This window comes from Prionailurus viverrinus, chromosome X, assembly GCF_022837055.1.
Source record: "Prionailurus viverrinus isolate Anna chromosome X, UM_Priviv_1.0, whole genome shotgun sequence".
NCBI lineage: Eukaryota > Metazoa > Chordata > Mammalia > Carnivora > Felidae > Prionailurus > Prionailurus viverrinus.
Window position 1 is genome coordinate 105,684,105 of NC_062579.1, and position 14,317 is coordinate 105,698,421.

At 42.4% G+C, this 14,317-nt stretch overlaps 2 protein-coding genes across 2 annotated transcripts in view; one reads left to right on the plus strand and one right to left on the minus strand.

Annotated features, from left to right (window-relative positions):
• Positions 1-14,317, plus strand: part of ADGRG4 (adhesion G protein-coupled receptor G4) — a 58,645-nt gene that overhangs the window by 26,757 nt on the left and 17,571 nt on the right. The window contains exons 11-14 of the mRNA XM_047843963.1: positions 2,270-2,389; positions 6,120-6,165; positions 7,846-7,949; positions 10,325-10,446. Coding sequence (XP_047699919.1) covers positions 2,270-2,389; positions 6,120-6,165; positions 7,846-7,949; positions 10,325-10,446 — 392 coding nt within the window. The remainder of the gene's footprint in view (positions 1-2,269; positions 2,390-6,119; positions 6,166-7,845; positions 7,950-10,324; positions 10,447-14,317) is intronic.
• On the minus strand, positions 4,805-5,908 carry LOC125157687 (protein SET-like). Its single transcript, XM_047844619.1, is given in 4 exon segments — positions 4,805-5,333; positions 5,476-5,626; positions 5,629-5,795; positions 5,901-5,908. Coding segments are annotated over 4 exon segments (855 nt in total).

A 14,317-nucleotide genomic window follows, 5' to 3' on the forward strand; every position in this document is an offset into this window, starting at 1 on the left:
ATTAAAGATCTTTGCCAAAATTAGCCTACAGACGTCATGGTGCCATCACTGTCAGAACTGGAAGGGCCCTTGTAACTCACAGTGGCCCATCTCCTTTTACCAGTGAGGGTATTGAGGGGAAGGGACCTGCTAGAGATGACACGGTGTATTCATTTGGTCACACAATTATTATTCAGTCAGCAAATATTTATCAAATTCCTACTGTGTGTCTTGTGTGGTGCTGGATGCTGGGGATACAACAGCGAGCAAGAGAGACATGGTGCCTGCCCTCATAGAGCTTACAGTCCGATGGGAGAACAGAAGCCTAAAGATTCTAACTTTGAAGGGGATGACCTGAGCCAGGGGCCTGTGCCCCTGATTGTGGGGGGGGTCTACTTAGAAGAGATGCCATCCTCTAGCTCCCTTTCCCCCGGGTCCCGAGTCTCACGGCCTTGCTTTGATGCAGCTTCCTCTAACATCTTTTGATCAAAATCTTAACTGCCATCACACCATATTACTTTAAAAATTGTTGCTAAGATAGGGGCACTTGTACCCCAATGTTTCTAGCAGCACTCTCAACAATAGCCAAATGATGGAAAGAGCCTAAATGTCCATCAACCGATGAGTGGATAAAGAAATTGTGGTTTATATACACAATGGAGTACCACGTGGCAATGAGAAAGAATGAAATATGGCCCTTTGTAGCAACGTGCATGGAACTGGAGAGTGTGATGCTAAGTGAAATAAGCCATACAGAGAAAGACAGATACCATGTGTTCACTCTTATGTGGATCCTGAGAAACTTAACAGGAACCCATGGGGGAGGGGAAGGAGAAAAAAAAAAGAGGTTAGAGTGGGAGAGAGCCAAACCATAAGAGACTCTTAAAAACTGAGAACAAACTGAGGGCTGATGGGGGGTGGGAGGGAGGGGAGGGTGGGTGATGAGTATTGAGGAGGGCACCTGTTGGGATGAGCACTGGGTGTTGTGTGGAAACCAATTTGACAATAAATTTCATATATTAAAAAAAATTGTTGCCAAGACACCCCTCTTGGAAAACACGCACCTCCTCCTCCACTAGTGGCAGTTCTCTAGGAGAAGGACGGAGCATTAGGCAAGTACAATATGGCACAGGGGCTCTGGGAGCATAGAAGAGAACACCTACCCTTGTCCGGGAGTTCAGGAAAGGCCTACAGAGGTGTTGGCTGAAACCCGAGGTTGAGTAGAAGCTAGGAGATGAAAGGGGGCAGGGAGAAGGATGGAGAAGTGCTTTGGGCAGAGGGAACAACTTCTCTAAAAGGTTCAGAAGTGAAACTGGTAAAACTTGAGCCTAGAACCAAAGAGTGGAAGAGTGAGAAACGATTTAGCTCCTTTTCCCGCATGGCCGCCATTTTGTAGGAAAGGAAAATAAAACCTGAGGACAGGTTAATTAAGTCCTGGGTCTCTGTGTGTTGCCCCTCTTTTGGCATCTCCGCTACAGAAAACTGTATGCCTTCGACTAAATTGAGAGGGTTCTTAGATATCACCGGGTCCACTTTTTTTTCCTGTTATCAGTGTAAGAGAGGGGAAGAGGCTTTCAAGGAACAAGAGGGCTTGGGCTAGCACTTGGTCTTTTGACTGTCAGCCAGGGCCCTTGCCACCATTTTGTGCTGGAGATCCACCTCTACCTCATGCTACCCCGGGGGAATTCCTCCGGGAAGGGAGCATTGAACCACTAGGCTGGTTTTGGATGAACACAGTTCTCAGTGGCTTCAGGGCTCAGAAATGTGGCATCTTCTGAAAGTGCCCCAAGTGTCAGGGTTCAGAGAGTTACCAAAGTCGGGAATAGTTTCACTTTGTTCCTAGTGCGGTACTGAGTTGCAGGTAACAACAAAATATTAACAAAGCCAATGCTTTTTTTTAAAATAGATATTTGGGTATGTGGCTGGGATTAGTGAATTGTTTTAGCTGGGTAAAATTGAGACCTTATGTGAAGACAGGAGGTGAGCTAGATGACCTCTAAAAATTGCCTTTCAGGGGCACCCGGCCGGCTCAGTCATTAGAGCACGCGACTCTGGGCCTTGGGGTCGTGAGTCTGAGCCCAATGTTGGGGGCAGAGTTTACTCTGAAAATAAATAAAATCTTTAAAAAATTAAAAAATAAATAAAAAATAAAGATTTCTTCTCAGCTTGTGAATTTCTTTTCTATATTTCTGTACCTAGTGCCATGCATTAATAATTCTGAGTCGATTAACAGGCAAGAAATTGGAAATTTAGGACCTGAACCCCTCTTCCTTATATGTTTCATCTACAGACCAAAAATGTCACTAAAGCATTAACTACCTTTGTGGTGAGTGCCAGCGTTTCACATACATCAATTCAAAACTTGGCTGACCCAGTGGTTATTTCTCTGCAGCATGTTGGAGGAAACCAGGTAACATACCCATTTTCACCTCGGAATAGAAAGGCCTCAGAACCCCTCGTGAATTTCTTGTTAAACATAATTGGCTACTTAACATATGTGATTCTAAGACTCAATGAAGATCGTCCCATTCCAGGTAGTAGAGATGTGTTGTAATGGAGGCCTTCTAGAAATAATGCCATAGCTTCAGGGGATAACTAAGTAATGGAGGCCTTCTAGAAATAATGCCATAGCTTCAGGGGATAACTAAGTAATGGTGGGCTCCTAGCACTATGACAGATCGGCACAGAGGACTGACTAGGGCGGGTGGGTCTTTCAGTTGTCCCATCACACTAACTGATATTTAATTCCATTTGTTTTTTTTTGTTTTTTTTTTTTTTTTAATTTTTTTTTCAACGTTTATTTATTTTTGGGACAGAGAGAGACAGAGCATGAACGGGGGAGGGGCAGAGAGAGAGGGAGACACAGAATCGGAAACAGGCTCCAGGCTCTGAGCCATCAGCCCAGAGCCCGACGCGGGGCTCGAACTCCCGGACCGCGAGATCGTGACCTGGCTGAAGTCGGACGCTTAACCGACTGCGCCACCCAGGCGCCCCAAATTCCATTTGTTTTTGAGTGAGGCAAGCAATTTAAAATAATTGGACATTTTTATCCTTTTGAATTGCCATGGAGAGCATCAAAATATGTATTAATTATCACCAAAGGATTAAAGCCATAGTCATATGGCATAACATACGGTATATATTACTAAACGATCAAATTTAGCTGTAGTATAAGAATGAACTACTATTCCATTCTTTGATGTTAATGTATGTCCAGTGTGAAGTCTTAATAGTTTCCTTTATTCCCAATCTAGAAGACCATATGGCACAGCATATTTTTCACAGGTCTTAATTCTAGAGGGGAAGAAGGAAGAGTGGGAGAGGGAAGTAATAAAAAACAGATACCAAATGGAACATGTTAGATGGGTAAGAGCTCTCAATTCCAGCAGGGGCCCCAGCTCTCCAGGCATCCACCAATAACCAATTTCTCATTGTCTCCAGCTCCCTGGACATTCTAGGAGCTGGTGAGGCCCCAGCAATGCCCGCTGGGTCTAATAAGCATGCAGCTCAACTTGGTATCCATAAGGCTTGATCTCAGCTGTGAGCTCCAAATTCCAAAGTCCCATCAGGAACACCTACCCCACATCAGACCTGCACTGATCATCCAGAGGCTCCTCCTGGGTCTTGCACCAGGAGAGTGTGACAAATTCCTGTGTTACTATATATGTATATGAATATATATATATATATATATATATATATATATGTGTGTGTGTGTGTGTGTGTATTGTGTGTGTGTACATGTTTAGTTTTACTGTAACAAAGCCACTTGTACACTTTTAACAAATTGAGCATCATCGTTCCTTTCCAGTGAAACAAAAAGAAAATTTAAACATAAATAGAAACAAAATTACAATAACGCGTGTCAATTCCAAATATGATCCTACAGGTTCTGCTGATTCTCCCATTGAGTGGCTGGGCTCAAGTCATTATTAGGAGAGAATGTCATTTTATCAAAGTGTCATCTTCAACTGCAAGGATGTCCATTAAACATCACAGCCAAACGTGCCAGAGGAGAAGCTATGTTGTCAGAATGCCCACTTACGCCACCCAAACATCTCAAACCCAACCCTTGGCTGACCTTCTATTTAAAAAAAAAATTCTTGATTTTGAGAGATAGAGCATGAGCAGGGAAGGGGAAGAGAGAGAGAGGGAGAGAGAGAATCCCAAGCAGGCTCTGCGCTGTCAGTGCAGAGCCCAACACAGGGCTCGATCTCACGAACCATGAGATCACAACCTCAGCCGAAATCAAGAGTCGGACGCTTAACTGACTGAGCCAGCCAGGCGCCCCTGCTGACTTTCTATAACCCCATTTTTAAAAGGTTGTTTGTTTGTTTGTTTGTTTGTTTTAAACAAGAGAAAGTGGACAGGTACACGTGGGTAATGCTAACTGTTCATATTCCCATAGGAACACTGTAATCTCTGAGCCCAATATACAGAGAAAGTAGGGAAAAAAGCTAGAATTATATGTCCTCCTACACAGGGGCTAGCACCCTCCAGACTCCAGCGGAACTAGGGGGGCAGAAAGTTTTTTCTGTTTTCCCACAGAGCACGGTGGTGTTGACTCCATCAAGTTTTGTTGAGACGGGAAGGGATAAAAGTTCATTTGGAACAGAAAGGGCTAGAGATTATTTTCCCACTGTATGATGCTCAGGTATTCCCCCCCACACACACAATAAGTTGAGAACCATGATATAAAAGGGGAGAAAAGAGGCTTCAAAAAACAGGGTGAAGGAGCTGAAGAGGAGGGGGAAAAGAAAGAGAGCTACTTGCTCTCAGGGACGAGGAAATTTCAAAAGAAAGGTTGGAATCCATGTGTATTCCATTAGTCAGCTTTTCCTTCCTCCTCCTCCTCTCCTTCCTCCCCCTCATTGTTCACATCTTCCTCACCTTCATCGTCACCCCCTTCATCAATATCTTCCAATCCTCCTTCATTTTCATCATCATCATCTTCTTCCTCCCCTCCTCCTCCTTCATCATCCGTTTTGGGAACGAAATAGCGCTGTCACAGATTTGGCCAATTACTGTCTTTGGTGACCCCTCCAAACTCATCTGCATCAGAATGGTCAGTAAAGCAGGTGAAGAAGCTCTCGGATGCCTCACGCTGTCTCTTCCGACTGGCTCTATCCTGTGTTTGACTGGAACATTTCATCAGATCCTCTCTGGATTTCCACTTGATTTCAGTGGACTTGGAAGAGGGAATGCCATTCTTGTCCTGATGAAGTTCTGTGGAAAGAACTTTATTTTTGAAGTAAGGGTTTTCATCACAGTAAAAATCTATTCTGTAACCTGATTGAATGTCTTCAAATTCTGTCACTTCAACTCTTGCCAGATAATGCAGCCCCCCTTCCGGGGCACCTGGGTGGCTCAGTTAAGCGTCCAACTCTTGATCTCAGCTTCAGGGCTTGATCTCCAGCTTGTGAGTTGAAGCCCCATGCTGGGTGTGAAGCCTACTTAAAAACATTAAAAAAAAAAATAATGCAGGGTCTCTTCACCCTCTTCCCCAGGCAGTGCAGACACTGTGGATGGTTGACAAATGCTGTTACCCCCAAATCTGGGATTTTGGCGACCAATTCCAACCTTTTCTGAAAAAATGGTTGGCAGAATTTGTTATATTCCTGTTGTACTTTCAAAATGTCCTCACTGGCTCATGCATAAGTCTGTCTATTTCATTTTGTACTTCATCAATATGTTCAGCTCCTTCTTGCTGCTCTTTTTTTTCCCCCCTCGGCAAGTGTTGACAAGTTGACGTCTCCTTCAGCTCAGGGGCAGGAGACAGTCTCTTTTTCTTCCTGTGAGGCGGGAGGGAAGACTGGCTTTGAGAGCCATGCTGTGAGGAAGGTCCATGAAATAAGGGCAGATGCACATCTGGAAGAAGCTCTGATTACTCCTCTTTACCAAATATTTTAAAGGGCACACACCAGACCATCGTTCGGTAACATGCCATTTTCTCACTTGTAAACCCCAAGTCACCCGGGGTTAGTCTTAAAACCAACTAGCGAATGATCTAAGTATGTGTGTCTCTACTGTTTGAAAAAAAACATGAAGAAGAAACATGTTTCTTGTGTGTAGTTGTCGTGTGGAAAGTATCACAAGGAAAGATGTTTACCTCCGATTTGTCTTTTTTTTTTTTTTTCTAGAATTATGATCAAGTTCACTGTGCGTTTTGGGACTTTGGGAGTAACGGTAAGTATTTTTCTTAGCAAGCTTTGTCTTCGGCTCTCAGTGAGACTTTGCCCCTGACCATTTTTCTAGTTGGCCGTTGGATGACTTGGAACCGTGCTGTCTTACTAGACCCACAGAGAACTCTGACAGACCAAGATACGAATATCAGTTTCACACCTAGTTAGGGCATGGGAGGTTAAAAAAAGAAGCCCTTTCTTCTTGATAAGAGACTTATTTGGGGGATTAGAAAAAAATCATATAGCTCGGGAATAAGGAAAATTGAAAGACCGGGTGCAGAGTGGCCTTGAGCTGTTTGAAGCAAGTTGAGAAACGAACACCTGGCTTTTCATCTGTGTTTTCCCATGGAGATTTGCAACATCTACTATCTTCTTTATTCCCCTCATCTCTTCTAGACTGACTGTGTGACCTTGGGTAGTCCATTGACTCTCTTGGGGCCCCAATCTTTTTATCTTTTCATTGAGGGGGTAAGACTTCCTGGGGGGTCTCAAATGGCCCTTCCTGTTTGGCTAGGTATGAGTCGTTGGGGACAGTAAGAGAAGGAATTGGGCTTGGGGATTGCCAAAGGGGCTCTTCCTAGGCTTGCCTTCTCCCTTGGAATCTCCAGGGATATTGCCAAGTCTCAAAGTATTCCCACCCAGAATCCATTTTCCCTGAAATGCCAAGAATGACTATGTGCCCCTCTGCCTGGGAACTTTTCCCTTTTCAGTCTCCCTGAAATTCTGGAAGAAAAAGGAAATTCTCCTCCGGCTTGACTCCCTGGGATGTGGGACTACCAGTCCTTTCCTACAATAGGGATAGCATGTCCTTTCCTGGTCTTCTCCAAGTCTCCCAGGATAAGATTCTTGTAGAATGATGAGCCTTGACCCCCACAGCCTCAGTAAGTTAATCCGCATGCTCACCAATGCCAGTTGCCAGACTTCTCCCGGGTCACCCTTTGCCCCCCCACCCTCTGTCCATGGATCCAGAACCTCTGGAACCTATGGAGTTATCCTGGATGGACAAATTTTAATGACACTTAGCTGCCTATTTTATGATAACCTCTCTGGTCTAGTGCTACACTGGACGTTTTACTCTAGATCTGGCCTAGTATCTGAGATCTACAGGTTATGGAGGTGCGAGGGTTGGTTTTAAAAACCCTAAATAAGCTCAGGAGTGAGAAACTAGGCAAGTGTCAAGTAAACCAGAGACTCTAATTGGCCCTGAGGAGTGACAGACCATGATCTGGCTTGAACTGGTTGTTTCAGATGTCTATTCTGGGGCCACCAAGCAGGCCGAAATGTCAGCCCATATTCCATAGCTCATGTCCTTCAGAAAGTTCTAGATCTACCTGTTTTCTATTTGTGCTACTTAAGAAAACAGTTCTTACTCTGTCACTCCAGCATGGTGGCATAACTGTTGTTCGTGATTAGAGTCTGTCCTCATCTCGGGCAGGAATCCGTAGAAGTTCCTGTGCCAGAACTGGAAGTGAGAGCCAAAGGGGGTATGCCATGCATGAAGTTCCCAAAAAGTCAATTTCACCTATTAGACTTAATTTCATTTCAATGTTCAACTATACCTCTATCTTATTCTCTTAACAAAGAATACTAATTATAACACATGCTCAGAAGGTGCCCATAATGAAAAGTTAAACATTTCTGAGAAAAACAAAATTGCTTTGAAATTCCCTTCTGTCTCCTGCAGATGGGCAAGGTGGATGGAACTCGTCAGGCTGTAAAGTAAAGGAAACAGACGTAAATCACACAATCTGTCAGTGTGACCACCTCACCCATTTTGGAGTCTTAATGGTGAGTTGTCTCTTAATCGCTCCTTGATAGAATTTGGACAACTTTTATTAGATTACAGACCAGAAATATATGTGTGAACTCTTATGGAAAAGTGGCATGCAAGGGGGAGAAAGCCCCCTCTCCGTCCATCCGAAGTAAGGCAGATTGAAATAAATATTTATTTTTTCTCCTTGTAAAAGTAATGTCTGCTTCTCAAAATTCAAACATGACAGAAAAGGTCCCAATAATCCCCCTCCCAAGAGATCACCACCTTTTTTTAAAGTTTATTTATTTATTTTTTGGGGGGAGGGGAGGGCAGGTGGGGGGAGAGAGAGACAGAGAGACACAGAGACACAGAGACAGAGACAGAGAATCCCAAGTAGGCTCTGTGCTGTCAGCATGGAGCTGGACACGGGGCTTTATCTCATGATATGAGATCATGACCTGAACTAAAATCAGGAGCCAGATGCTTAAAAACTGACTGAGCCATTAGGCACCCCAAGATCACCACCTTCAACACCTTTATATGCCTTCTTTCACATTCCTTTCCTATGTGTATATTAACACGTTGTTATTTTATAAAAATGGGATCAGAGTATTCACCCTCTTTTTGCCACTGGCCTTGCACTAAACAATACAATGGGACACCTTTCGGGCAAATACATGTCCATCTACTTCAATTTTCACAACATCTTTATAGAATTCTCTTGTGTGGATTTAACACAGTGAATGTAACCGGTCCCCAATAGACAGGCGTTTTAGTTGTTGCTGTTTTCCTCCATCATGAGCAATGCTGTAAGACACATTTTTACTCATTTTATCTTCTAACACTGGTGTAACTATTTCTGTAGGATAGATTGATGGCAGTAGAATTGCTGGGTCAAAGGGTATCGTCATTAAAATTTTTAATTGTCAGGCTGCAAGAACAGTACAAGAGCTATCTGATCAATTCACATATTCGGGCTTAGAGCCTCGTTAGTTAGTTAACTCTATCATCTCTTTAGTTCCTTTGGCCCTCCCTAACATCAGGACTTGCTGAGGTTTCCTCCAAAATGACTCTCAAAGGGGCGTCTGGGTGGCTCAGTTGGCATGCCACTCTTGATCTTGGGCTTGTGAGTTTGAGCCCCATGGTGCACGTAGAGTTTACTTAAAAAAAAAAAAGGAAGGAAGGAAGACGATGGCTCTAAAATGTATTTCTTCTTCTCGACCCCTTTCTGAGTACTTTCTTAGTTTTCTTGACTTACTTTATTATATATATGATATACTGTTATCTAAATGTGTTGTGCACGAGTTGTTTCTCCTACTAATGGTAGGCTCCTTGAGGGCCGAGTGTCTGTTTTATATTCCTTTTCTTTTCTTTTTTAACCATGTTTATTCAACAAAGGAGAGGCACTCCATTGATACTTACTGAATTGTAGGAATTACGTTTGAGTTCTCTCCAAGTTGGTAGGGGGTCAAAAGACCAGGGCTCACATCCCAGTTCTGTCACTAACTACCTATCTGATCTTGATCAGGTTGGTTCACTTGTTTGGACCTCAGATTTGTCTTCTGAAACGTGAAAGGTGGGAGTAGACCGAGATTTCTTAACCTTGGCACTAATGATATTCTGAACCAAAGAATTCCTTACTGTGGGGACTGTTCTCTGCATTGCAGGATGTTGGGCAACATCCCTGGCCTCTGCCCACTAGATGCCAGTAGTAGCACCTTCCCCAGTTATGGCAACCAAAAATGTTTCCAGACATTGCCAATGTCCCTGGGAGAAGGGCAATATCGCTTCCGGTTGGGAACTAGCGGGGGGACCAGCGCTTCTTAACCTTTTATAATTCATAAATCTCTATAAGTATCTGAGGAAAACTGCGGACCTTGTGTCCAGAACAAGGCACACACAGATTCCTATGACTCTGCTTGCCATTTCAGGTTTCCTATGGTCCTCAGGTTAAGACATTTCTGGATTATGTGATTCCTAAAGCCCATTTTGTTTCTTAAGTTCATGAAAGTTATTTAAAGTCTAAAGAAAAGGAACATTTTTTAATGTTCTGTGTAGTGTTTGGGGACGCTTAGTTCAAATAATGATTCACTTTGCATCCCAAATTCACCTCTATTAGTTTGGTTATATTTTAAGTGTGGAACATGTTAATGACAGTAAAACCAAGGACTAAATGTTCTTCCAGTGCTGTTGATGACTCTTCATGACCTGTACAGAGTAAGTTGCACTAGGCATACTCAAAAAAACAACGTACAGTCTTATCGTATACCCATCCACGCACCCCGGTTTTGTAAGAGCTATAGCTGAGATGCTATATATCCTGAGAACCTGCCGCTAGTGATCCCTGGAAGGCTTTTACCATAAACTTGCTCTGTAAAATGTATCAAATACAACATATTGCATTTCCTAGGATTTATCCAGGTCTGCAGTGGATGCAGTGAATGAACGGATATTAGTGCTTATAACATACATTGGATGTGGAATCTCCTCCATTTTCCTGGGAGTTGCAATGGTGACATACATAGCTTTTCAGTAAGTTGATAAAGTCCTGCTCTGAGTAGGTTTAATTTGGTTTGATGAATGCTGTTGTCACTGTAACCATGTTAATTTCGTAAAATGTTCCTATTCATCACAATAAGAAGAGGTCAAATCCATTAGATTATGAAGTGCATAGATGAAAAACTAACAACCCAGGCTCCTCTAAAGGGGGGGGGGGGTTGTAATTGGATTTTTAAAAAGCAATACAAAAACACTAAGCATAAAAGGAAAAGTTGATAAATTGGACTTCATTGAATTTAAGAACTTCTTTTATCAAAAGACACCATTGAGGTGCCTGGGTGGCTCAGTTGGTTAAGCGTCCGACTTCGGCTCAGGTCATGATCTCATGTGTCATGGGTTTGAGCACCATATGGGGCTCTGGTGCTGACAGCTCAGGGCCTGGAGCCTGCTTCAGATTCCGTGTCTCTCTCTTTCTCTTTCTCTCTCTCTCTCTGCCCCTCCCCGACTCACACTCTGTCTCTCTCTCTCTCTCTCTCTCTCTCTCTCAAAAATAAACATTAAAAAAGTTTTTTTTAAAAAAGACACTATTAAGATAGTGAAAAGGCAAACCGCAAATTGGGAGAAGATATTTACAATGCATATTGTAATGCATATATCTGACAAAGGACTTTTTTGTAGGATGCATATGAGTGTGTGTATGTATATACACACAAACACACACACATATATATACACACACACACACACATATATATATACATATATATATATATATATATATATACATACTCCTACAGATAAAGATAGACAATACAATTAAAAGTAGGCAAAGGTGGCACAAAAACAGACACTCAGATCAATGGAACAGAATAGAGAACCCAGAAATGGACCCACAAACGTATGGCCAACTAATCTTTGACAAAGCAAGAAAGAATATCCAATGGAATAGAGACAGCCTCTTCAGCAAGTGGTGCTGAGAAAACTGGACAGCGACATGCAGAAGAATGAACCTGGACCACTTTCTTACACCAGACACAAAAATAAACTCAAAATGGATGAAAGACCGAAACATAAGACAGGAAGCCATCAAAATCCTCAAGGAGAAAGCAGGCAAAAACCTCTTTGATCTTGGCCGCAGCAACTTCTTACTCAACACGTCTCCAGAGGCGAGGGAAACAAACACAAAAATGAACTATTGGGACCTCATCAAAACAAAAAGCTTCTGCACAGCAAAGGAGACAATCAGTAAAACTAAAAGGCAACTGACGGAATGGGAGAAGATATTTGCAAATGACATATCAGATAAAGGGTTAGTATCCAAAATCTCTAAAGAACGTATCAAACTCAACACCCAGAAAACAAATAATCCAGTGAAGAAATGGGAAAAAGACATGAATAGACACTTCTCCAAAGACATCCAGATGGCCAACCGACACATGAAAAAATGCTCAGCATCACTCATCATCAGGGAGATACAAATCAAAACCACAATGAGATACCACCTCACACCTCTCAGAATGGCTAACATTAACAACTCAGGCAACCACAGATGTTGGTGAGGGTGCGGGGAAAGAGGATTTCTTTTGCATTGTTGGTGGGAATGCAAGCTGGTGCGGCCACTCCTGAAAACAGGATTGAGGTTCCTCAAAAAACTAAAAATAGAACTACCTTGTGACCCAGTAATTGCACTACTAGGTATTTATCCACGGGATACAGGTGTGCTATTTTGAAGGGGCACAGGCACCCCCATGTTTATAGCAGCACGATCGACAATAGCCAAAGTATGGAAGGGGCCCAAATGTCCATCGATGGATGAATGGAAAAATAACATGTAGTATATATATATGTATACACACACACACACACACACACACACAATGGAGTATTACTCAGCGATCAAAAAGAATGAAATCTTGCCATTTGCAACTATGCGGGTGGAACTAGAGGGTATCATGGTAAGCAAAATTAATTAGAGAAAGACAAATATCATATGACTTCACTCATATGAGGACTTTAAGAGACAAAACAGATGAACATAAGGGAAGGGAAACAAAAATAATATAAAAACAGGGAGGGAGACAAAACAGAAGAGACTCATAAATATGGAGAACAGAGGGTTACTGGAGGGATTGTGGGAGGGGAGATGGGCTAAATGGGTAAGGGGCATTAAGGAATCTACTCCTGAAATCATTGTTGCACTATGTGCTAACTAACTTGGATGTAAATTTAAAAAATAAAATAAATAAAATAATAAAAATAAATAAAAATTAAAAAATGAAGTACAAATGTTTAATTTAAAAAAGTAGGCAAAGGACTTGAGCAGGCACCTCACAAAAGAGGATATCCATGTGTAACCCTAACCTTTACTCATATGGCTAATAGCCATGTGACAAGGTTCTCAACATCATTATTCATCAGTGAAGTGCTAATTAAAACCACAGTTATATTTCTGTGTACCTACCAGAATAGCTAAAATTAAAAATACTGGCAAGAGCAAGTGCCCAAAAGGGCGTGGAACAGCTGGAACTCTTTTCTAAAAATTTTAAAAGTGTTTATTTATTTTGAGAGGGTGAGACACAGTGAGAGAGAAAGAGAGAGAGTGTGCACAAACCAGGGAGGGGCAGAGAGAGGGAGAGAGAGAATTCCAGGCAGGCTCTGCACTCCACGGGGCTTGATCCCACGAACCATGAAATCATGACCTGAGCTGAAATCAAGAGTCGGACTTAACCAACCGAGCCACCCAAGCGCCCCTCAAATGGAACTCTTATACGTTACTGGTAGGGATGCAAAATGGCACAGATGCTTTAGAAAATTCTTTGGCGATACGTACTGGAGATGAATATATATCTAGCTGTTGACCCGGAAACTTTACTATTGGAGCGAAATGTGGACATGTGTCCACCAAAGGATATACACAAGAATATTCACAGCAGCTTCATTCATAGTGGCCCCAAATTGGAAACAACCCCAATGTACATTAACAGTTGACTGGATGAATAAATTGTGGTATGCTCATAAAACGGAATGCTTCACAGCAGTACAAAAAGAATGAACTGCTTCTGAACAATACAACATAATATCAAACGCTCATAGACACAGAGTTGGGCCAAAAGGAAGCCAGAAAAAAAGGAAAGCATACTGCATGGTTCCATTTACATGAAGTACTAAGTACAGGCCCAACTAAACCTGTGGGGACAAAAGCTAAAATATTGGTTACTTCTACTGTATGTGTCGGGGGGAGGTGGGGGTTGTTATTGAATGGGAGAAGGAACGAAGGAGCCTTCTGAGATTTGAAAATATTCTACCTCTAGCGTAGATGTTTGCAAATGACATATCTGATAAAGGGTTAGTATCTAAAATATATAAAAAACTGGGGCACTGACTGGCTCAGTCGGAAGAGTGTGTGACTCCTGATCTCAGGGTCGTGAGTTCGAGGCTCACGTTGGGTGTAGAGATTACTAAAAAATAAATAAATAAACTTCTAAAACGTGTACAATACAATGGTTTAAACAATATGTAAGCAAACTGATACAACTGACTACCCCCCCAAAACAAATAATTCGATTAAAAATGGGCCGAAGACATGATCAGACATTTCTCGAAAGAAGACATCCAGATGGCCAACAGACACACAAAAAGATGCTCCACATCACTCATCATCAGGGAAATGCAGATCAAAACCACAATGAGATACCACCTCACCCCTGTCAGGGTGGCTAAAATCAACAGCACAAGAGGTAACGAAGTAGATCAAGCTCTGAGTCTGCTGAAGGAGTGATGATAGAATGGTAGTATTCAGGAAACGCCTCCCTCCCCTCTCCCCAAGAGAAAAAGACAAGGAGAAAGTAAAAGAAAAGTCAAAGGGGGCTACTTAGCTGCCTGAGGTTAGTATTATTCCTGTTAG